Here is a 25,504-nt window from a genome sequence, read left to right as displayed (position 1 = left end):
GACGATTTCAACTTACTTTCAAGTACAGATCATACTATTATCTTATTATCGACAACGATGACTTCAGACTGCTATAGTGCACAAGCAGGAGGTATTGCTAGTTATTGTTTCTACACCAACATTTAATACTTCATAATAGTCAGACCCTTGAAAATTAGTGAGTACCCTTGACATTTCAAAGGCAAGGGTCTGAAGGACCCTTGGATTTTTTTCTTGTTTTGACCCCTGCCGGCATGGAGAGGGTTATTTGCACTCTTACCCTCATACATACATGCATTATACAGAGCCATAAATAAATGAGAGCCATTGTAAATGAATGTACTGGTTGACAGATTTATTCCATACCTTACTAATTTTGTACATTGCATCTTGTCCTCCTTCACTCTCTGTTTTGAATTTATCGTGTGCTGTGAATGTTCTGCTTATATCGGCAAGAATCACATTTTCCATGGGAGAATCCTGGAGACAGATCAAAAACAAAACAATAGATACTTATTTTTAGAATCTGAAAAAATTAAACAAGACTCACACAAACAAACAATAAAAGTAAATCCTTCAAAATATTAAAAGATGGTACAATATTGTAAAGTGGTAATTGTAATGCGAAGATTTTTAGATACAGTGATTTTTACAGTCAGGTTTCCACTCATTTAAGGGCAGATGGGGTATTGTTGGTTGAAGCAGCCAAAATATTGATTTTCATTATCTAAACCAAAATTATTGAAAAATAACTTTAATTTTTTGCAAAAGTTCATTCTACATCTTAATACTAATAACGGCGTGTCCGTCCGTCCATGCCTTATCACATTACGTATGCGGTTCGCTTTCACGCTGTGCACTATCGCGTGCTTTCATGATCTTCTATCGCGGAGTATCAACGGGAGTGTCTTGCGCGAGTACAGTCTTGCGCGATCGGAAAAGCATTACAGTGTGACTAACAAGTGCATCTCATCAGACCAATAATTATAGGCCTTATTTTCAACACATATTTCAATACCGAGCACGTGCACACACCAAACACGTGCATATATAGGCCTATTTCGGAATCCTCCAGCAAACACGTGCATATATAGGCCTATTTCCAGAATCCTCCAGAATGGTTAACATAAAAATTATCTGTTGTGGTAAGGCCTATAATTAAGAAATAAAGGGTAATGCATGATCCTTTACGAAAATAATGTGTCGAGGCAGTAAAAGCGTAAATAATGGGTGAGGCGGCGAACCCATTATTTAAACGCTTTACTGCCGAGACACATTATATCTGCGTGTAAAGGATAATGCTGCACCCTTTATTTCTATTCTATTACCACAAAATAGTGTGATTTAAAGAGAAAATATCAAATTTTTTGCCCAAATATTTCAAGTTGTTTACCTCAAGGTGGAGAGCATACGCGTAGCCAAAGCGTATGCACATTCCAATAACACAACCTAACATTCCATTCTCCCCTATAAGCAGGTATGCACATACAATAACACACCCCTGACATTCCATTCTCCCTTACATAAGCAGGTGTGCTGTGCGCTCTGCTGTGCGCTGTGATGATAGAAGAACATAAAGTTTGTTGCCCTTGACACTTTATCGCTAATTAATGGTCTGTCACGTGACGCGTTTCAACAAATCACAGTGCGCGATTTTGAATAATGGGTCGTGGGGGTAATATAATCCATTATATGCGTGCATGTTTAGAGAGCAGGGACACATTATACGGAACACACCTTGGCTGGCGACATGGAGGAAAACAATGGACATGCATAATCAGCTTTATTGTTTTATACTTTCTAGGCATGTTACAACCTCCAGCCTCACACATTTTAAAAAGCAACTCCTAAGTATAAGTTATATTAATAAAAGTTATTTCTTTCTGACGAAACAAGTCTGAATACGACTTGAAACTATGGGCGACACATATTTGGCATTTTGAACACTGTATCGGAGAATGTGCCTAATAAGTACTGAGTCACGTCTTTCCGGTGCTAACAATGTTGGATGGAATGTGCTTATAATCTCTTATGCTAGAAGCCAATCTATTATAGTTCTGATTACTATATTTAATTTAAAAGATTAACTAGTATCATATACTTTGAAAACATACTTGATTTATTGTTGTTGATGAGTTATGTACGTTTTACAAAAGTGTTGTTGTTTCAGCCCTCTTTACAACATAACTCAAGAACCACATGCAGGATCTACAAAAGTATATCTCTGTGATATTAAATTTCTCCACATGCTCGCTATGAAATGATCAATGTAATTTTTACCAAAGCTCACTACCATTACGCAAGATGCTGTTAACTACCAAATTTACATATTTGTTTAATTAATTAGCATTTATGCAAATTAGCTAATTATGCAATTATGAAAATTGGAGGGAGGCTTCACCATATAATACATTTGAACAAAAACAAGTCAAGGCAAAAATATGCAAAATAAAAGTACCCTGCATAGAGTTTTAGCAAAATATTGGCAAAAATTACATATTATTGAGCCTTTACAGTCATTTTAGCTCATTAACTACATTGATTATTGATAAAAACAATAGGATAAAAAGAAAATAAACTGATGTATTATGAAAACAGAATGTCCGATTTCAAACAAAAGGCATATTGATCAGTGTACTTTGCCCTACTCAAATAATCTATTGAAATCATGCTCAGAGTAAATCCTGATCTCCAGAAATGTCCTCATATAGCACCTTAAAAACAGATTTTCCTATAAAATATTAATCTTTTAAATATTTATTTTTAATTCACATCGGTATGAGAGATATTGTTTCAGTTTCTCTCCACCTATTTCTATTATACCTTTCAACAGGATGCAATATTATGCTTTTATAAAAATAACACTATATATCAGAGCAACATGATAATTATGTTTGTTTATTATTTGTTGTGTTCACATTGTCAGATGTATGCCCGTCTGAACCTGGTTGGCGCAAGTTGCTAGGAGTAGCGGTAAACGCAGCTAGGAGTAGTGGCAGTGTGAACGATGGTCAGCATAAGTTCCGCTAGGTATAAATTTGACGATTTACTCCTGACAAAAGTCAGGCATAGCGAGTTAGATGCAATCTCCACCAGGTGTATTTTGCAATGTGAACGCTGCTACACCTGGCACTCGGTGTAAGCTAAGAAATTACATTTTGCGAGGTTGAAAAAAGGTCACAGAAACACTGGGAGTGGTAGTCAATGTTTATGCTGACCAGAATTGAATGCTTGGTGGAATAGGTCGGCGTAGTGCTAGGAGAAGGCTAGGTATGGACACACGGTTGGAATTGTGGAATTTTTATTGCTGTTAGTGTAAGTTTACGCCGGGTGTAACTCAAATTGTGAACACAACTATTGTAACATAAATAATGTGCCCCATTAAATTTTCCATTCACAGTTCCTGTTGGGACTTCATTTCCCTTTTAAAATGTGTTCAGATTTAAACAGGGGGGGACTGGGTCAAAATGGACTATTCTATTTAACATCCACACTCCTGTGGAAGATTGTGGATATATCTTCCACAGGGGGAGTATGAATTTCAAATGAAATTAACACATTATCAGCTCCATTTGAAACTCACCCTCACTCTGTGGAAGATTCAGGTGGAATCTTTCTCAGAGGGTGTATGAAATTCAAATTTCATTTGAAATTCATACTCCCCCTGATGTAGAAATTTCCAAAATCTTCCACAGGGATGGTGTGGATTTTAAATGAAATAGCCCAATTTATCTCAAGGTTGACTGACCATATCTAGACTAGGCATGTTTGTCCTCCTCTCAAGGAATTATGAAAACTCAATGTGGCACACAAAGTGGACCATTATGCCGACAGTAACCATACCTATACACTATGGACCACGATGGCCTCATCCCAATGGTATAGTTCAATAACCTCAATTAAACAATCATAGTGCAAAATTTGACCTCAAGTTTCAGAGTATTCATTTTTGTACCCAAATTTTCAAAGATCATTCAATGAATGTGCAAATGTATTGGAGTTAAAGAACTGTGCCCTGCAGATGAGCATGTGATGGGAATTAATTTTTTCTTTGAATAAATAATTTCGAATCATACCACCCATTCAACAAATTAAAACAAATCAGTTAAAAGGCATATATCTGATATTTTGCTTCCTAAATGGCCACATTGGATTGAGTGTACCTGATGTTGATGACATCATACAACTTGCACCAATCACAACAGAGCAACTCATTTCCATCCATATAATAATACCAGTGTTATTGGTTTTGCATCACAGTGGTACAAGCTTGTAATGGACATAAAGCTGAAATCACATGTATTAGTTTCCTGGTGTGACATTAACAGTGAGACGGCATAATGGCAGGTGGTGGGAGACCTGGTTAACCCGCTAATCTGTGTGTTGCTTGTACACATCACCATGGTACACCTAAGGTAAGTTGTATACATGTAGGCACAACAGCAGAATTTGTGCATGGGGGGAGGGTTAAAGTTAAGATTTGTGATAGGGTTTGTTTGGGGTTTAGGGTTACGCTTAATGCTATGATGCAGATGCTATACTATAGTTATCCAACTACAAAAGGTGCAGTTTTTGTTTTTAATTCAGAAGACAATACTCTACCCATATGATAACATATAGACCCCGTTTACACAGAGAGAAATCGATTTTAATTGCGACATCAAATTCAGATTGCGACTAGGGATTAGCATAAATTATAACGGGGTGTTTGCACGGTAGTCGACTTCAAAACAAATTGTGAATTCAACTTTTATACCATCACATGCTCATGCTTCAAATAACCATTATGAAGTTCGACTCAAGTTCTAATTACGTGTTCGTTTACACTACAAAAGTCAGGTTTGCAGTCAACTTTGAATTCGACAAATGTTGCTCCAGGTCGTCATTTGAAGTCGACTTCCGAAGTCGAGTTCAAATTACGACAACCCTGTTTACACACAAATGAAGTCGAGTTCAAAGACTTCAGGCTCTGTGTAAACAGGGTCTTAGTTTGAGATTCACCAAAAATACAAAATTGTCCTCCAAAATGGATCCAGTCCTAAGCGGTGGTCTCCCACTTTCCTTCTTAAATAAAAATTCCTTTAAAAAAGGAATGGGGCGCCCAAATTATGTGAGCTTGGACGTGATATGGTGAATTCCATGGCATGGTGTTTAGATTTGGTCCCGGGATTTGGTATCATAATGATTTTTTCTAGGGAAGAGTAGAAGATGATCAAATGCAAGACAAATGTGTTTGATTGGGGAAGGTGTATCACAGGACCGTTTTGGATGAAATAAATTGAATTGGAATGAAGCTGTCGTGTCAATTTGCGATTATGTGGGGTGGGGAGTTCAATTTTGGGGCATATTGTAGTGATGATATTGCTTTGGATATTGAATATTGTTGAATTTCGTATGCAGGGGGTATATGATGGATAGTATAGAAGAGGATCTACACCTATGTTGACCAAAAGAAAAGTTTTTATGAATGTATAACGTCTGTGATACATATACATCATAACGTCTGTGATACATATACATCATCTACTTGCTAATACACTGAAAATCTAATAGAGATGAAGGATAAAAGACAATTACAGAACATTCATTCTTCAAAAGTAGCTATATGGGTATACAATGTTTACAAGATAAGAACGTTAATGTTTTGTACATGAACGTAACATCTTTGATACATAGTTGTTAACACACTGAAAATCTGACTAGAGATTTACAATTTGATGATATCCAAAAGAATACTTACTAACTTAGCATTGAAGAATTAAAATAATTACAGAACTTTCATTTGTTAACATACACGTAGCAATGATTAACAATGTTGAAAATACAAACGTAACGTTTTGTTCATAAACATAACATCCTCGACACATCTAGGATCCGCATAATTTGTTGATTAATGTCATAAACAGTCACAAAAGATTTATGGTCTGATCATTTTATCATTTTAAGGGGACCCGATATTGCATTTGGAAGAACCAGGCTTTTCAATTACTATCAAAACTGCTGGGTACCAAACTTTTGATACAGCTTGTATAGTAATTTGTTCTAATTTCCATGCAAAAGGAGCCAGTTGTTTCATCCTTAAAACAAATAGGCTACACCATAATTTCCAATTACCCCATGCAGATAGATAAGACCTTGGTAAGATAAGCGTGTTAATTGTTATGTCACTATCACTATCTTGATCTTGATAAGATGCCTGACTTTGAAACTTTGGGTACAAAAACTCATACTCTGCAAGTTAGGTCAAATTTTGCACTATGATTGTTTATTTGAGCTTATTGGACTATGCCATTCAGATTAGGCTATTGTAATCCAAAGTGTTGGTCACCGTCTATCGGGTTCTAAGAGGCGGTAAACTGGTTACAAAGGTCAAAGTGGTTACAAAGGTCAAAGGTCTCGATTTATTTGGTGTTTTTACAAATCCATTAATTTTGTCTTTTAAACAAAGAATATCGCACACCATTTTATCCTGTGCATAACAGAAAACAATAATAAAATAAAATCCAAGCATATTGTGGATTTATTTCTGAGCAAGGGCATAATTTTAGCAAAATAGCACAACAATTGCGGAGTAAATCTAGTAAGACTGAAATTAGAAGCTACTCACAAGTACATGCCAATATTGTGGGACGCCTCCGTAGAGGGCGCCCCAAAATGCAAAGCTGAGCATTGTACAGATTCGCAGAAACCACCTGTATGTGCTCAGGGTTGTTTGCCCTAGGTAAATCTACATATTTATACAGCAGCAGATTTAGAGCTAGTCTGCATTCGACTATGTTATTGTAAGCTATTTATATATTTACTCAGTGCAATACTTAGTGTCTATACATGCCATCCATAAGGACACACCAGGTATATGTTTTACAGGGAGTCCACCCTTTTCACCTTTTCAGCGGTGGGTAAATGTCAATGACCCATCTCAAAAAGTCTCAATTTGCGTTTTGACTGAATTCATCATCAAAATTCAGTGCCAAGTAAAGTGTATACGGGTACAGGTGCTATTCAATATGGGCTATTCCATTTAAAATCCACACTACCCCTGTGGAAGATTTTGGAAATATGTTGCACAGGGGGAGTATGGATTTCAGATGGAATAAACACGATTAGGCAGCTCCATTTGAAACTTACCCTCCCTCTGTGGAAGATTCAGATTGAATCTTTCTCAGAGTCTGTATAAAATTCAAATGGAGCTGCCCAATGTGCTAATTCCATTTGAAATTCATACTCCCTCTGTGGATCATATTTCCACAATCTTCCACAGGGGTAGTGTGAAATTTAAATGGAAGAGCCCATTACGACTTTCAAATAAGGAAGGAAGATAAAAAATTATTTAATTCAGTCAATATTGAATTGCATCCTTTTCTAGAATAAAAATTCAGTCAAATTAATTTCATGTGTGTTTGCTGAATAAACAATGAACTTTTATTTTTAGTACAGCAGTATAGATTTAAAACAACAGTCTTACTGATTTCCTTACTATTTTCAGAGCTTGAGACCTGCATCTACAGGTCTTCTATGTCACTGAAGAGATTATTCTTTTTTATTTTATTTTATGTTTAATCATTATTTTATTTCAGAGATGCCAACATTAACATCCAAAAAATAGGGAGGATTCAAACAAAAAATAGGGAGGTTTTCAAAATTACATGTAACTTCAATGGAACTTTAATGGCACATAACTTGCCAGAAATAGGGATGTTGTCAAATTTGGGTGTCAAAATGGACAAAAATGTTCCAAAAAATAGGGAGCCTCCCTCTAAAATAGGGCATCTATGTTATTTATCTAATGAAACTGTCTATTCTTTAAAATTGAATTTTGTTAATTAAAAAAAAAAATCATGCAGGTTTTTTTTATGTCAAATTAATTCAGCCGATGCCACTGTGCTTGTTGGAAAACAGAACAATTTGAATTCATGTTGTATTATTAAATTCCCCATACAAAAATTTGCCATAAAATGTGACATGATCAAGAGGAAGGAGTCGGATGTCGCTAATATTGTTTTTGAGATATTGGAAAAAACAGTGTTCAAATTCTTTTGTTTTATATTGTTTTCAGCCATTGATAAATTGCTTGTAACTTGGTAACCAGATGTCCAATTTTGATGGGGTTTGCATCATTGTAGCATTCATAAACTGATGTAAAAAACTAAATTGCCGACATGTGACTCATTCCTCTTGATCATGTCACATTTGTATTTAAAATTTGTATTATATTGTGAATTTAAAAAAAAATGATATCAGAAGGACATTCCTTGTATTCAGAATGCAATTTGATATGTCTGATGTGCTCTCATGTCCGACAAAAAATACTGAGCAAATGTTGCTATCCGATCCCTTAAGCAGCAAAGACAGTGAGTTTTCTTTCAATGTGCCTCATTATTTCTGCTCAAAATGCCATGTGTAAAACTTCCTGACAGTTGTTACTATCATTTTTGATAACAAATAACAAAACTGAAATTTGACAGAAACTGTATATTATGGGTTTTGACAGCAAATTTTGATCAAAACTAGGCAATACTGTCCTTTCCTTTCCTTTCTTACCTCCTATAGCAGCTCATTTGAGCTAAACTGGAAGTCCTCTGGAACTTAGAGGAAGTCGAAGGTGATCAAGCAATAAAGCCTGTCTTCATGATTGTTTCAGACTATTGTACTAATCATAAATTCTATGACAAAAATAGCATGTCAACCCCATAGAAAATAGTATAAACTCATGTTCTAAGAGAAAAATAAGGTGATTTTTTTAAAGGCCCCCATTTCCGAGGGATTAAAATTTTAAGGGTCCCCTTTTTGCATCAGGCACCCCCTGTTACAAGTGTTTGTGAACGGTCCCTTAAAACCACCACATGTTTAATTACTTCATCACCAACATAATGTTGGAATAAGTCATTTGTGAACTTTTTAACTCCTAAACTCCTGATTACAAAGTTGTAATCTACCAGTGAGTGACCTTTGTTCAAGTACTATTACCATCCTAGATCACAGAAGCTATCTTACCCTTCCCAGAATTCTTTGCAACATGATGCATCACCTCATTACATCATATAACACTCGTATTACTTTGTACAGGTTCCCTGTTTTCATTTTGAGAAAAGATTAGCTAAACATTGGTTGATAGTCCAGAAATAAACATATTTTGCAAGATCTGGATGTGCTCTGTTCATTGAGGTACTTTTTGTCACTATCGACTCACGTTGCACTGGATAGCAAATCAGTTGAGAAAATTGATATTGAAGAAATGCATTGTGGGAAGTGTAACATATCTTCTCTGATCCTGGATTCCCTCTTTATTTCATACTGTCAGGTTGTTGTTGCTGGATATGAGATGAGGACTGCAGGCATACTTTTGATGTGGCATGGTGAATGGTACACTCTTATGATACAGTGCTATTAAGGTATGGTATTACTATATGAATTTGAAATATAATACTAAATACATAATGTAATATTAAAGCTCTGTAAATGATCATAACATCATTTGTATAAATGGCAAAGTCTAACACCACAGGTCTATTAAAAGCTATCATTAAAGACAATAGTATGTATATACATGTTGCGTTATGCCATGTGTAGTTTTGAGTGTACATCAAATTGGGCTATTCCATTTAAAATCCACACTACCCCTGTGGAAGATTTTGGAAATATCTTTCACATGGGGGATCACCTAGGTTTCATTATCATTGAGGTATAGGACTTTTTATTTTTTCGGAGAAGAGCAGGTAGGGCAACTACTTGATTATATGTCTACATGTTCATACTACTTACTCTGAAAATTTTAGAAAATTCATGACGAGTCCGTTTTTTTTTAAATCACATTTTGTTCCTAAAATGTTGGTTATAGCTCCCTCAACGGGCACTCTCTCCATAGGGCTACATGTAAAGACCAGTTATAGACAAATGGCCCGAAAATAAAACGGACTCGTAGGAATTTCCTCAAATTTTGCATATGATGTAGTTTTAACATCTGGAATGTAATGCAAGTGATGTCGTTGCTGCTCTCCTAAATTCATTTTTAAAATGTCCGCCCCAGACCAAGGTGGATGACTTTCAAATCGAATGAGCACATTAGGCAGTTCCGTTTGATTTTCATACACCCTCTGCGAAAGATTCAACCTGAATCTTCCCCTGAGTGAGGATGAGTTTCAAATGGAGCTGCTAATGTGTTCATTCCATTTGAAATGCATACTTCCCCTGTGGAAGGGGGAGTGTGAATTTATTAGAGGGGGAGCGTTTAATACAAACAATACTGCTCTACAAGTGTCAGTAGGACAAACTCCAACATTGACTCAAATGTGACCTTTTACTTTTAGGTCGTGTTCGGTCGTTGTACTTGCATGGCATGTTAACTCACCTATGCTCTTTAAAAGTTAACATACCTTTACTCTTTCTAATTTTTTTAAATTTCTGATTTAGCATAGGCTTCAACATAAAAAGTCCAAGGTTTGAGATAATTTTCTCAAAATATCAAGATCTATCTGAAGAACCACTCAACCAATACTAGGCTTGTTTGTACTAATTTTAATGCATTTTTCATGCTGATTCCAAATATGGTCATGACAATGGCCAATTCTGACATTTTTGAATTGAAAAAAAATTGAAAGTTGTCGTCTGCAGTCGACACCCGTGTGGAGAGTGTTAAGCATTGTTAATTGTGACCAGTTTTGACAAAACCAGGAATTTGACATTTCATGATTTGAATACAAATGTAAGCATTACACAATAAGCTTTAAAATGATACCAAAATTATATACATAGCATCAATACTTTTCACAATATGGATAGTTTTGTAAATGATGCCTCGATATTTTTGCCAAATTGCTGTTCTGAGTAATGGGCTAATTAGTTTCCTGTCTTACACAGGATTGAATATACAGATAGGCTAAGATTATCATAGTTCAACTGTTAATTATTGATTAAATAAACCTCTTTTTAACAAGTACTTTCAACAATTTGAAAGTCCACTTAGTCCCACAGTCAAATACCATGAAATTAAGAATTCCAAAATAAAATTTGATTTTTTTTTATGGGAATGTCATCTTTAAAGGCCTATAACTCAAAAACATGCCTGGCGACTTGTTCCGGGTTTTGTTGGAGCTGGTCACAATATTCACTGACGTATGAATGGTTTTAACGAGCCAAACAATTTAGGTTATGTACATATTCAAAGCTGATAACTACCACGTATGCAAGTGAATTAATAAATTTGATTTCTGAAAATATATTGACTAATTTCTATGAACTTAAATTTTGTACTTTTGTATTCCCTATCCAGGTGGGGTTATCATAACAAAAGCAAACTTCACCTGCTGCATATAACCAACAGACAAGCCATCCACAGAAAAGGTTATACAAAACAAAAGGCCTATGAAATAATCTACCTATGAACTCAAATCAAAATGGATGTCACAAAGAACTGCACATAATATCTTTGATACTACAAAAGATTGGACAACACAGAATTATTACCACCTAGCAAGTTTGATTGATGTCAATAACAATCTACCATTAATAAACTTTGTGCCAAGTTTTCAAGTTTTGTTCCTGGAAAGGTGCAGCTTAAAACCAGCTAAATGTTTACCATAACCATTGCTTTGTATGCCCAATGTATTGTGGTATTTTTAGCATCTGAAGGAGCCCAAAATGTGTGGGTAGAGTGCCTACAGGCAAAACTGGCAACATGATCATTAACCTACATTTACCAATGAAATAGCATCTACATGAAAATGACAGTATGCCTGAATCCAAAAAAAGAAAGAAAATTACGTGTAAATATCACCAACATTTTTGTCGCCTCAAATTCCATGAAGAATCGCATTTCCACGAAGATGACTTAACGATAGTTGCCAACGGGGATTTGCTCAAATAACGTTATTTACATGCCAATATGAGTAGGAGTTGATTTCGCAGAAGAAAATGAGCTCACTTACAATGTGTGGCCATACTTGTAAATTGCAACAGTGAATTATGACTTGTTACTGGCGCTTGGATCAAACAGTTGACTGTGGTCATACTTGTAAATTGCAACAGTGAATTATCCCTTGTTATTGGCGCTTAGACAAACAGTTGGGCTGTCTACACTATTATCCCTTTGACTAATCACGATGTGATCCTCCTCGTTGAAATGTCTTCAACCAGTCGCGCACAACCCATTTAGGTATCATCTTACTCAGACATCGTAACTTGCACTGATTATATTGACAAAGCAGCGCTTCTTAAAAGCTTTTTAGGATATTGTTGAATTACTGGATACATAAGATTTGCTGACACGGTTCTTAATGATAGCGGTTTGTGATGAGAATGAAGAGGAGGCAGTTTGGTGGGACTTACTTATTTTGAACAAAATGGAAAACACTTAATCATATAAGCTGTTAAATTAATGCTGGTGCTCATATAAAGCAACACTGAGTGGGTAACTTTCTCATCATTTTGAAACTAACACAGACTGAGCCTACAGCCTGGACAAGTTGCTAATGTGAAACTGAACTATTTGCCTACTATCAAACTGGCAATAGACGATTTGAAAGCAGGAGAAAATAAAACATGTTTAAATATTTCTACCGGTCAGCTGCATTGAACATGGAGACTACCAGTATGACCACGTTAGGTGCAACAGAGATGACGCCAAGATACCATCCGCCACTTTGGCTCGGATGGCTAGCGCTTCTACTTATGCTACTCTCCACTATACTCATTATAGTTGGCAACATCATCGTCTTGGTTGTGTTCCACTACACGCATTCACTCAAGAACACCACCAGTGTTTTTATCAAATCCTTAGCTTTTGCAGACCTCGGAGTCGGCATCAACTGTATGTTTTCTGTACATTCGTGGTTTGCAGGGGGGTGGCCGTATGGATTCATCTTATGCAAGCTTGTTGGATATCTCATCGCCGTCACAGTTGGTGTTTCTATTCTAAGTTTGACAGGTGTTTCTATAGATCGCTATATTGCTATCATTCGACCACTTCAATATCATTCTTTACTGACAAAACGCAGAGCAAGAATTTACGTTATTACGATATGGATCATGAGTGCAATAATATTTCTACCTTCTCTATTCGGTTGGGGTGATAATAATTACTATTACAATTCTGTTACGTATGACTGCAGCATGCACTGGGAAGATAACGTAACATTTTCATTTTATCTCATCTCAATCGTGGTTTTGCCAGCTCTTGCCATATCTGCTTTCTGTTACTTCTGGATCCTACGCGTCTGCATCATTCAGGAACGCAAAACACGCCAGTACGAACTAGCATTACAGCAGCCTAACCCGGATTCGTTCAAGAGGCGGCACGAAAAACTTCTGGCAAAAATGTTCCTGATCATCATCAGCGCTTTTTATGTCACATGGATACCGTTTGTGGTGGTGCGGATCATTAAAGGAACCTCCGACACGGAACTCTCGCCTGCGCTCTTGTTCTTCACTGGTTGGCTCGGACTGATGAACAGTTTTCTCAACTGTTTCATATACAGTATCTGCCACAGACCATTCAGAAAAGGCTGCGGGTCTTTAGCATTAAAACTATGGGGGAAATGTCTTGCTCCTTGTGACAGGAGTTCATCCCGTGGTAGAGGTGGGCCCAGGACAAGTCAGCAGTGGATAAGGACTCAACAGACTACAGCTGCTGATGATGATGAGGATGCTGACAATGTAAAATATGATGAAGATGCTGTTTGACAAACGATTGACATGACAATGACAGTGTTGACGTTAACACTATGGACCACATGCCACAATAGCATCATGCCAGTGGCATAGTTCAATAACCTCAGTTAAACAGTAAAGGTCATTCAATGAATGTACAAATGTATTGGGGTTAAAGAACTGTGACCCTGATAGATGAGCATGTTGTGAATCCTAGTGTAAACGGATACTAAAGCGAACTGAAATACTGATATAGTTTGTAAGAAACTGGACAAGACAAGGTTAATAACTTGTGAAAAACTTATTTAACAAAAATGAACAGTTTTGAAGTGTAATTTTCTGTTTTCTGCATAATGAATATGAATTTAGTTATATGTGAAAAATTATAGACCACTTGACATGTGATGTCATTGCCCGGCAGTATGTGCACGAATTATGGCAATTTCTATTGTTCTTTGCCCTGCAGTGTGCATACGCATCATAGTTTGCTCAGGGCATGTGCATTTTAAATCGCCCACCACATTTCATATAGCACAAGACAGTGTAGCGGTTCGTACAAGCATATCGATAGACCAGTCCCTCGTCTTTGTTGATAAACAGTGATGTCAAGTGGTCTATACTATCCTTCCTTTTTTGACAGATGCAAACCACATAAGTAAACATATGGTGCAAACATATTTGACATATATGTAAAAGATTTATTTATCATTACTCTCACAATTACCATAAATTTCTTACTTTTGTAACATCAAGATAATATTCTAATAGAGGGGCCTACAGGCCGCATAATGCAGCCCTTGATGATGCGGCCCTTGATGATGTCCCATGCAGACTGTGAAGCTCGTCTTCACATGATATGTGATATGTTAATATATAAATATATTGTTATTCTTTCAATTACTTACGTTTAGGGATGAAATCAAAACTCGATTGGCAGTAACATTCGGTTCCGTCCGGTTGCCATTGTTTTAAAAAATAGCAACTGGACGGAACCAGCGGTCAACCACCGGTCGAGTTTTGATTTCATCCCTTAGGGCATTGTGCAATAGATAATCATTCCCTTCATAATAAATAACAGCTTTTCAATTTAATGTAAAGTTTCATGCTGTATAAAATTAATGTTTTGTTTTTTTGTCCCGGCCTGAATCGTTTTCTGGAGTTGGTTCATATTTGTTTTCCTTTTTAATTTTCAAGTGTAACTTTTCAATTTAAAGCTCCAGCAATTCATTATGATGGTTAAAAAAGTTGATAAGCATCGTAAATCACTTTAACAAAGTTTCCTAGTATTCTACCGCTTAAAAATCTTCAAATTTAAGGCCTAAAAAATTGTATGATTGGCGTAACATAAAATGAAAAATTAGGGTAGGTCAGTCAGCAATTAAAAAAAAAAAAATCTGTTTTTTTTAGGGTAGGTCGGTCGGCAATTGTTTTTGTTTTTTTTAATTATTTTTACACGCACGTTTTAAGCTGTAAATTGCGTATGATAAAGGTTTTGCAACTTTTTTTTTCTTTTTTTTTTAATTTTAAATTTTAAAAAAAATTTCGAAAGGAAAAAAAGTTTAGGGTCAGGCATATTTTTAGGGTCAGTTGGGTTACGCCAATCAAACAATTTGTTTTAGGCCTAAAAAGTACCTTATTATTTTCCAAATGAATGCACTAAAAAAGGATTGCAATGCCAATTTTGCATACCAAAAACAAAAGAAAAACCACCCTTGTCAATTTACAAGAATGAATTAATAAAAAAAAAATTATGTGGGTTAATCATGTTAATACTGCTTGATTGTTAGGATTTTATAAATTAACAAAATAATTCTTGAATCACCATGTGGTAACCTGAATCCTTCATAGTCTCAGGGGTGTAATTCAAAGCTTGATGTGGTCTTAATGTGATGAAATTTGATCTAATTCGATCTAATGTTATAGACTAACTACAGACCTGATGAATTTATTCAAGGAATGATTCAAAGCTTGTGAAATATCCTGAAACTAGTAGAAAATCCTAAAAAACAGTTTGAAATTGGGCTAAAATACCCCAGAACAAACAATACATTTGCGTAAATTTTGGCCACAAAAAATCAGGAAATCAGGAAACACCCTGAAGGATCGCACCCCTAGTCTACAATGCCCATGTATTTGTGTCATGCTTGTATTGACTGAAAAATTACCGTTCATATTGTGTCGGACTCATGAAAATATTTTCATGTGACTTTGGTTGTACGCCATACTTATGAGACCATTCTGCACCATATTGTACATAAGGATCAGTGATTACACTGTCAACATTTCAACGATATAGCGCCTTCACTTCTGGGTGATTTCTAAAACTTTTTGATACCCCCTCGTACACACTTTTGTTTTCAATATGTGAAATCAAGAAATGTAAAAAAATAACCTCCACAAAAATTTCCAATCTATAGTTGCATATTTGACAATAAAGAGGGCAAATAAAGTTTGAGTTGTCTTATATAAACTCTGTCTGCATGTAGTTGTAGATCACTCAAAAGAAAAGTAACACAAAGTGCCTTGCTCATAACAGGTACTTGAATTGATGCTAAAAATAGCCAACTGTTTTTATGGAGTGAAGTATGATTAACTGGGCATATATAAATAATCTTTATGACAAATGACTCCTTGTGATTAATAGGTATTGGTATATGGCTATTTAACCCCATGAGAACTACCTGCCGATTGGCCAAAAAGAAGTTTTCATTATCAACTGGACCAATCGTCAACATTGTTAGAATGATTTCACCATGCAAAAACATTGGGGTGAATTATTTGCCAAGCTCCATTCTGATTGGTGATTAAAGTAATGATATCATGTAATTGACCAATCAGAGGCAATGTTAGATCGGCAGGTAGTGCTCAAAGGGCTAAAAGGCTCCTCGGTTGAAATTAGCAAACAAAATAATGTTAACATATGTTAACAGCATTATGTATCTGTCAACAGAGGGCAGTCTGCACATGCAGGGAGTGAAGACATCATAGACCGACTGACTTCATTCAATTGCAATGTTCTTGATTTTTTTTTGATATGCAGGTTCATAGCAAGAAATGATGTAATTTATGATTAAAGGGAGTGGAGTCAGACAAAATCAAACTTTGGATTTTCTTTAAGCATTTTGCCAAAGGGGTATATTCAATTTCTTTCACCCTTTCAACTGTGAATTTTTGTTCTGGAGGGATAATGGGTATAATAGTTTTGATGACTTTTTTAATAATATTTGTCTTAAAGTCACCGAACCTAAAATGTTCTTCTACATTTTTTTTCATTAGTAACTACTATTAGTAACTACTGTTTCTGGCATAAGGCAGATATATATATAGACCCCATCACCCCAGATAAAAATATTGGGTATTCAGGTCTTGATTGTGTGAGGAGTTAAAAAGTAATGGGCATGGTTAATAACTTTACATCAGTTATTTGGAAGGCATTGTGAAAAATCTGAACATTTTGCTTTGGACCTCAGAATATCTTCCGGAACACAGGATATTTTGTGGTTCCAAAGGCCAAATCTTTCAATTTTTTCGCAATGTTCTCCAAATACCTGATGCGCAGTTATTGATCTATACAAGTCAATTTAGCACTTTCATTTACTTCCAGGTTGCTGGGGTTTTTTGATGAGTAGTCATACCTTATTCATCCTTCAATTACAAATGCAGTTAAACACTTTGAATAAGACAAACAATTAATTAAACATTGAATAACAGATATGCCAACAATAACATCCAGAAAATAGGGAGGATTCAAACAAAAATAGGGAGGTTTTCAAAATTATTACACGCAACTTCAATGGCACAAAACTTGCCAACCAAATTTGGGTGTCAAAATGTACAAAAATGTTTACAAAAATAGGGAGTCTCCCTCTAAAATAGGGAGGGTTGGCATCTCTGGAATAAGATGAACTATTGCTGGTGGTGTGAAAATTATCTGCCAAGTTCCTCTCCATTTTTTAGTTTTGTATTTTTTAGTCAACTTCAACAAGATTGTTTTACAGAAATCCTAGAAGGCAGGATCACAATATTTTTGGAATATTTGATAGACAAATACATTTTATGAACACAATAGTTTTTGTTGTTGGTACCACCAGTGGTGACAGAAATATTTTTGCTGACGGAAGTTGTGAACTGTTGAACCCAATTTATTTTGACCAATGCGTTCAAGAATCTAAAAAAAAAAAGGGGGGGAGTGCAGAGCAAAAAGGGCTACACCACTGTATATAACCCTACACTTTTGGTAATATTTTGTTGTTGTAGTCATATCATTTCCTACCACTTTTCAACTTGTGAATTTAGTGCAATAAGTGTGTTTTCTACAGCATGCAGTAAATAAGTCATATACACCCATGCATCTTTACCAGGGTTCTCCCACCTTGAAGCCTTTAAAATTCAAGGACTTTTTAAGGACTTTCAAGGTCCAAAAGCATGATTTTCAAGGAATTACCACAACACAAAAATCATGAAGCAGCTCTCCATGCGGCACGTATCAACGAAAATGATAGCTCCTCTCCACCTACCAAATTTTGTCAAAATTATACTTAAGGTAAAATTCCAAATTTCAAGGACTTTCAAGGACCTTGTGCAAATTTCCAGGACTTTCAAGGCCTTGAAAAGGTGTTTTCAAATTTAAGGACTTTCAAGGACCGTGGGAACCCTGCTTTGCATGTTCATTACAAACGCATCAAAGATTTGATGTCACAGACTGGACAAAGCTGAAAACATATCCAGATGTGCTTTGGGAAGAATTTAACATCGTTGGGCAGGAAAAACCTCCCATGTGCTTGTGGCCCCTGAACATGTTTAAAACAAATCTGCCAACAAGTTACATAGGAAGTTTTCCTGTCCAGCGATGATAAACAAATTACCCAAGATCTTACCTTAGTTATGAGTACCCTGTAATCTTCCATCAATCCCTTGTTATCGTGAACACCAGCTAGTAACTGCCACACTTCTCCTCTCAATGCCTCGGGCACGCCTTTACGCACCATATTTTTGAGTTGTTTTGGGCGCACTGCCAAGTCGGCTCGCCATTTTGCCAAGAGGTCGCCCCAGCTGAGTAGGATGTTTTCATCACAGTCCTTGTCAACGATGCCGGAACCACTCTGAAGTGGTTCATCGTCCTCTGAAAGTTTAGAAGAAGAAAAATGCAAGTACTATCATTATAATCTTGAATTATTTCCGTATATATCACACATGTAAAAGAAGTGTTAAAATAAAAATCTGGGTGCCTCGGTTGAGGACAGACAGGCCTTTTACGAACACATTTATGTGCACATCTTTCTGTGTACCTACAAAGTAAAGGCTAGGTCACTTAAATTGCAAATGGGAATTTTGGGGCGCCACTAATGAGGGATTTTTTTGCTGTTTATACATCCTTTAATGTAGTTTACAAATGAAGTTAATGACTGGATATGATTTTATTGATATTGAAGCGCTTTATTTTTTTCATTGCAATACATTTCTCCTTCCAGGCTGTCTATTGTTCGGTAACAAGCTTGACAGAATCTCGGAAGGTGCGGTTGAACATAATGAAGGGCCTTTTTGTATTCAAGTTTGACAATATTTTTGTTATTGTCATGATCATTGCGTAATAAAGACAAATTTATTTACAGGGGGCGAAGTAAACTTAAATAGTTGGAATACTACAGTATTACATTAATAAGGAATACCTCGGCTATGGAAGCCGGTGTGTAACAATCCTTGCAGGTGCATAGCTAGCAATGTCAGTCGGGAAGGGGGCCAAACGTCAGTATCGTCCCTATTTTTACGCTCCCTCTCCTCCTTTTCCCTTCTCTTTTTCCCTCCCCTTCTTCTCTTTCCCCTCTCCTCCCTGTTTCTGTTCTCTTTCTCCCTCTCCTTCCCCTTCCTGCTGGCTACGCTACTGAATCTTTGGAATGGAACATCCTCACTCACCACTTTCTTCTTCCAGTACATAAGATATCATACTGTCCGGTGTCTGGACCATCATTTGGACATTGGTAGCTCTGGTTTGATGGATGGTCGCAGTGTTACGTCGTCTCTCACGCTGCATCTCGCTCTCAAGACTCAGAACCTTGTATGCCATCTCGTTCTCCACACTGGTCTCAACCTGCAAAAGAATAATATCATCGATGAGCAAATTTGAATCTTTACCCAGAGCAGCCAGCACACATAAATGTTGAAAAAAAAAACCCCAAAACAGTGTATCTGGTTGGCGACCATCGTTATCCTAGCATGACACTCTAACCAACTGAGCAACTAGGCATCCATCTTTCTCTCAAGCAATACTCATTTTCAACTAATCATTCTTATTTCAGGTCTGAAAAAATTCATTTGTACATTGTTAGTATTAACACTAACATACATAATCAGTAAATATTATAATTTGTTATTGAACAATGTAATGTAATAAAAACTTATACACAGGTGTTGGCCCTGATCATTTATTGGTATATCCGGCCTTTTTGGATTTTTGCCATTTTGTGCATTTTGAAACCAAAGGCGAATTTTTTTCTTCATTTTTTAAAGTCCCCAATTAATCTGTATGCAACTACCTATCATGTGAGACATGTTAATGGCATGGCTTCGATTTAGTTTTCTTCTTCTGACAATTTTCAATTTACGGCCGCCATCTTGGATTTTGAGCTGAATTTTCATAAATTTTCAAGTTTTACCGGATTTATAAGCCGAAGGCGATTTTTTTCTTCAAATTTTGTTTGAAGTCGCCAAGTAATCCTTGTACAATTATCGTTCATATAGTTCATTACATAGTAATTGGTTGGCTTCGACTTAGTTATCTTTTTTTGAACTTTTTTTAACAAGTGATCGAGCGGTCTATGTACATCAACCCCTGTGTATAAAGTACAAATCTGCCTAAAAAGCTGACAAATAAAAATCAAAAACATAATACAGAAAGAACTTAAAACAAACATGTTCAGTGTCAGAAAGGCTGTTTACATATATGTTAATACAGCTGCATACACTAGGAAATCACGCAAATGATAATACACAAGCAAAATTGAAAATGTGTATGCATGCAACAGCGTCAGCGTGCGAACTGTGCAGTATCATTCAAAAGATGTGAACAGCCATTCTAACAGTGAAGCATATAATAAAAATAACTAGAAATGTGCAACAGTTATAAAACAATTAAACTGTGATGTAATGTAAAATGGAAAAATTCAAATCTGAAATGGAAGATGTACCTCCATGTATCCATCTGTATCAGGGTTGACCTATAAAGGATGCAAAACAAAATCTCCATATGGTACTACTGTAAAGTGTGCCGAGGCTTGTGGATCAACGTCTAGGCATTGTGCCTGTGTGTAGCGCACTATAAATCACTGCGCTTTTTTTTCCTACTATAGCACTAACATACTGTACAAACATGTATTAATGTACGACCAATCTATTGTAATGTTAATAGAAAGCAAATTCATACTTCTACGCTACTCAAATTTGGTACACTCACCGGAGCGCTTTCACCGGGTCAACCTGCGTCTTTAGCGGATGTTATTGCTCTGAAGATTGTTGTTGCTACTGATGTAGTACTAGGACACCTCCGATGACGTCACAGATGTTGATGACGTCAAACTTGAAGATGTTGTGCTCCGGTGAGTGTACCAAATTTGAGTAGCGTAGAAGTATAAATTTGCTTTCTATTTACGTTTACCGCTACGTATGAATATACATTATTATATTGTAATGTTCTTGTGGAGGGTGTTTGCTACATCATCTTCTTTGCACATGCTTTCATAAATTGGTCAAACTTAATTTTTTTTAAATAAATTCATTGATTTTAACATGGGTAGTATCCATTACTGCCTGTAGACAGGATGTCGGGAAAGGTGACCTCCACGCTGTTGGTGGTCTTCCTGTACTTTTGAATGGGACAGCAGTAAGCGTGGCCAATTTTTCCAGAGCATAACAAGACTTTGCTGTCAGTAAATATTTTTAAAATTAAGTCTTTCATAACATATTAAAAGGGCAGAGACCCCTGCTGTATAATCAACTTGCTAGGTAAGTTTTGAGTAACTTTCATGAAAATTATCAAAAAAGTGCCTATTCTTTTGTGTGTGTATGGTCCATCACCTGTCACTTTGAAGTCTTGTAACATGTCTAATGGTGCTGCCATGGCCACTTGATGAATTGTTTAATTTGAATTAAATGTAGATATTTATATAGCGCTTTATGCCGTAAACAGCCTCCAAGCGCTTTACATTTATTCCGCCATCATTAGAATATGTCGAAACCACGTTTGCTGCCTACAAGTGGCGCAGGGTTCATCAGTACAACGACTGTGACTACCCTTAACAGCTTCCCATTGCACCTGGGTGGGGTAAGGCAAGCGAGGCAAAGCGACTTGCCCAAGGGCGCAACACAGTTGTGGGACGGGGATTCAAACCCACGCACGTCGAGCAAGCTCTCAGATTATGAGTCCAAGGCCGTAACCACTGAGCCACCGTGTCCTCATTAAATTAATCAATTCATATTATAGACTGATAAATGGCCATCAGTTGATTATTGAGACTTTTAACCCATTTAAAGCTTTATTTATCCTTTTATCACTTTCATGTCAATAGATCTTTTATAATCGCAAAGAAGTGAGACATTTAACTGTAATTTCTTGCATGATGATCAAATGGAGCCCCACACACATATTCCACCAGTGATTCTGAAAAATCAGTCATTCCTAAGTAAAAGGTGTCAAATTGCAATCAATTATGTCCAAAAGATGTCCGAAACATGTTAAAAAGTCCAGTAATAAAGGCTACTATATACTAAAATGTCAGAAAGGCTTATTAACCATAACCGAACCAAACATCATAAAACCTCAATTCACAAAGCATCTGCAAGCGCAGGTATCCCACATGATGTGATTGCGTGACTTTGTGTCATCATGCTAACAGTCAAACACTCATATGATACGGGCATGGAAAGCTTGGCCGGGCAAGGTAGACCCCCATGTCAAGGTATGGCTGTGCACGTGTCTGGCATATGAGGGGTCCCTGGTTCATAACCGCACATGAGAAAAAAGGTTTTCTCTTCTTCTTCTTTCTTTCTTCATTCCTTCTTTCCCCTCATCAAAATAAGGCTGGGGCATTAACTGATTAGTTTCTATTGCCTAAACAGACACCTATCATCAAGTTATATAACAAATCTTCCACTGCGCAGGTTCAATGTCATTAGGCCTGCATATTATTTGTATTTCGGTGTCTACCACATTAAATCACTAACCTCTTCGAGGACCAGATAGAACATCTCCTGCACCGGCTTCTTGTTGAAGTACCAGAATTTCTCTGGCGCTGGAAAGATGCGGACTTTGGTCTCGACAACAAACCTCACTGGTTCCTGTATGCCTGCTATGACTAGGTCGACCGCTATGGTCATGAACATGCCCTTGTCTGTACATGAGAGAGAAAACACATTATGATTATTGTTATATGCATACTTCCTTTTTCAAATTAAGACTTGTTATTAATTAATGCTCTGCATGCTAGCCATAGAAGGGGTGAAATTAAGTGGGCGACGGGAGCCGTTTGGCCCCCAGAACCTCTGAAATGGCCCCTGGTTCCATTTCAATTTTAGTTGACCAGGGGACACTTTTCTCACAAAACTGGCCCCCTGGATAGTGACACGAAAATATCAAATTACAAGCAAATAGTGCTTATTTAACTCATCCAGCACATCTTTATTTTTATTGGCCCCTTGGTAATTGGAAATGGCCCCTGGTTCTTCCAAATCTTGGTGAACCAGGGGACACTTTTTTGGCAAAGTGGCCCCTGGTTCAAGCTCTCTTATTTTCACCATTGAGCCATAGGCTTCAACAGATTTTCCAGATTTTCAGATATTTTCTCAACATATCAAGAGCTATCTTAAGAACCTTGCTTACTTGCTTATGTTGACTTGTCTAGTCGGACTAAAGAACCACTGAACCAATACTAGGCTTGTTTGTACTCATTTCAATGCATTTTTCATACTGATTCAGACACAGACTCATGAGTGTAAGACTATAGCTATAGTTATACAGACAAGATAAAAGTTTACTTACCTAAGCCAGGAGGTGATTCTGTATTGAGTACTTCTAAATCAGCCTGGTTTGGATCCCAACGACTCATTACCGTGTAAGATTTGCCATCGTTACTATGCTCAAGATTCACCTGTAACAGTTACCAATAAATATGTAATAAAAGAAATAGTTGAATGGTGGCTGCTTGACCAAGTTAACAAGTGACTATGTGCACTATGTGTTACCTTGGTAACAAAACATCTTAGATGGTGCAATCCTATCCTTATTTGAATTTGTTTCATCAAAACGAACAATTTGACACCTCTTTTTGGCAAAATCGGACCACTTTGATGTTTTTGACCCCCATAGAGACAAAAATGTGACCTTTGATCTTTTCGGTTATGACTCAAGAATGGTACGTCCTATATAGGTCAAACTATACATTTTCTGAATTCTTGTGACTAGAGGAAATCATTGAAATGTTTTTTAACACAATTTGAGCAACTTTGAAATTTGACTCTGTCTAAAGTTTGATGACTTTTCCCCGCCAAAAGCTACTCCGGTTCAATTGCTATCATGCATTTTTGTGTAGCCCATGATGTCAACTATCTCTGGTAGCAGTGCAGCTTTGCCCCCCCCCACCAAACTGGTACCAAACACCCCATCTGACGATGTTAGGCTCACACGCTTCAATGACCTAAAAACCAACTTGACAATATGTCCAACATTCATTCAGGGGAAAAAAATCTAATGGTTTTGTAATTGTTCCCAGTTTGTGCACTCTCTGTAATCATGCATATACATGTACCTATTCCCATGAGAAATCTCTGGGTGAAGATACACAGCCCATGGGTTCATTCAAAATCAACTAGTTGAATATAATTGCACAGACATGTTCTGCTCTAACATGCACTCCATAAATAACAATATGCAACCCAGCAAAAATCATCGCAAGAGTGAACCCCAATAGATTCAGAACTAGGTCACTACGGAAAACAAACAAATGTGATAACCACTGCTCCCGATTCCATACAAGCACTAAAGGGGCTGGCATTTTCTTCAGAAGGTGGGGGGGGTCCCAAATTTACAAAAGTCAGCATTAATAAAATTGTGCCCCCCTATTTCGGCAACACAAATTTTATGACCCCCCCCCCCTCCACCAATACCCCTTACCCCTTAAACAGGCTAAAATTGTTTTGAAATCAGTCTCTTTGAATAAAATAAACATACTATCTGCGGTCATCTTGTGATTCCCTACATTTTGGTCATCAACAATTTTATGACCCCCCTCTATTTTTTTTTTCAAAAATTTTTTCTTTCCAAAAATTCCTATGTATGACCCCCAGTATATTTTGGACCCCCCTCCAAAGAAAATGCCAGCCCCTAATTGTTTTTTGTTTAAAAATATATTATTCTGTTTTGCCAAATGAAACATAGCTAAATCCTAATCCTTTAGTTGGAACAAACTGGCAATGAAAGTCAAATTTTAAAAGTTTGCCCAATATTTGGAATATGGGCCAAAACATATGGGTGTTTAGGGTGTTTTATGTATGTTGTGACAATCAAGTCCAAAGACTTATACAAAGACTAATATCAGTATCAATATCTCTTAATAACCTTAATTATCAAAATTTACATAATATATTAAAATCACAGAGAATTAATTAGCCTAGCCTACTCAGGATTTTGAGTGCTTAGATAGACTTGTGTCGTTGTAACAGCAATTGAATCAAAACATGCATTTCCCCTCAATTATGGAGTTACCCATTCTGGTAACCCTATTTGAAATTCACACTCCCCGTGTGAGAGATTAATGTCATTTCTTCCACAGGGGGTGTATATATTTCAACTGGAATAGCCCATGAAGTTATATTTACCAACATACAGACCAGG

The 25,504-nt window shown here is 36.6% G+C and overlaps 2 protein-coding genes across 2 annotated transcripts in view; one reads left to right on the top strand and one right to left on the bottom strand.

Moving 5' to 3' along the window:
* Positions 1–25,504, bottom strand: part of LOC140136830 (rab GTPase-activating protein 1-like) — a 64,575-nt gene that overhangs the window by 16,564 nt on the left and 22,507 nt on the right. The window contains exons 6-10 of the mRNA XM_072158428.1: positions 23,654–23,762; positions 22,840–23,006; positions 19,537–19,711; positions 18,501–18,745; positions 346–459 (exon numbers count right to left, since the gene is read on the bottom strand). Of these exons, the coding sequence (XP_072014529.1) occupies positions 346–459; positions 18,501–18,745; positions 19,537–19,711; positions 22,840–23,006; positions 23,654–23,762 (810 nt within the window). The remainder of the gene's footprint in view (positions 1–345; positions 460–18,500; positions 18,746–19,536; positions 19,712–22,839; positions 23,007–23,653; positions 23,763–25,504) is intronic.
* Positions 11,294–14,521, top strand: LOC140136829 (probable G-protein coupled receptor 21). Its single transcript, XM_072158427.1, has one exon. It carries the CDS (start codon positions 12,517–12,519, stop codon positions 13,654–13,656), a length of 1,140 nt encoding a protein of 379 aa, XP_072014528.1. The 5' UTR covers positions 11,294–12,516; the 3' UTR covers positions 13,657–14,521.

This window comes from Amphiura filiformis, chromosome 17 (assembly GCF_039555335.1).
Source record: "Amphiura filiformis chromosome 17, Afil_fr2py, whole genome shotgun sequence".
In the NCBI taxonomy this organism is placed as follows: domain Eukaryota; kingdom Metazoa; phylum Echinodermata; class Ophiuroidea; order Amphilepidida; family Amphiuridae; genus Amphiura; species Amphiura filiformis.
This window is presented reverse-complemented; position numbering and strand designations above follow the sequence as displayed.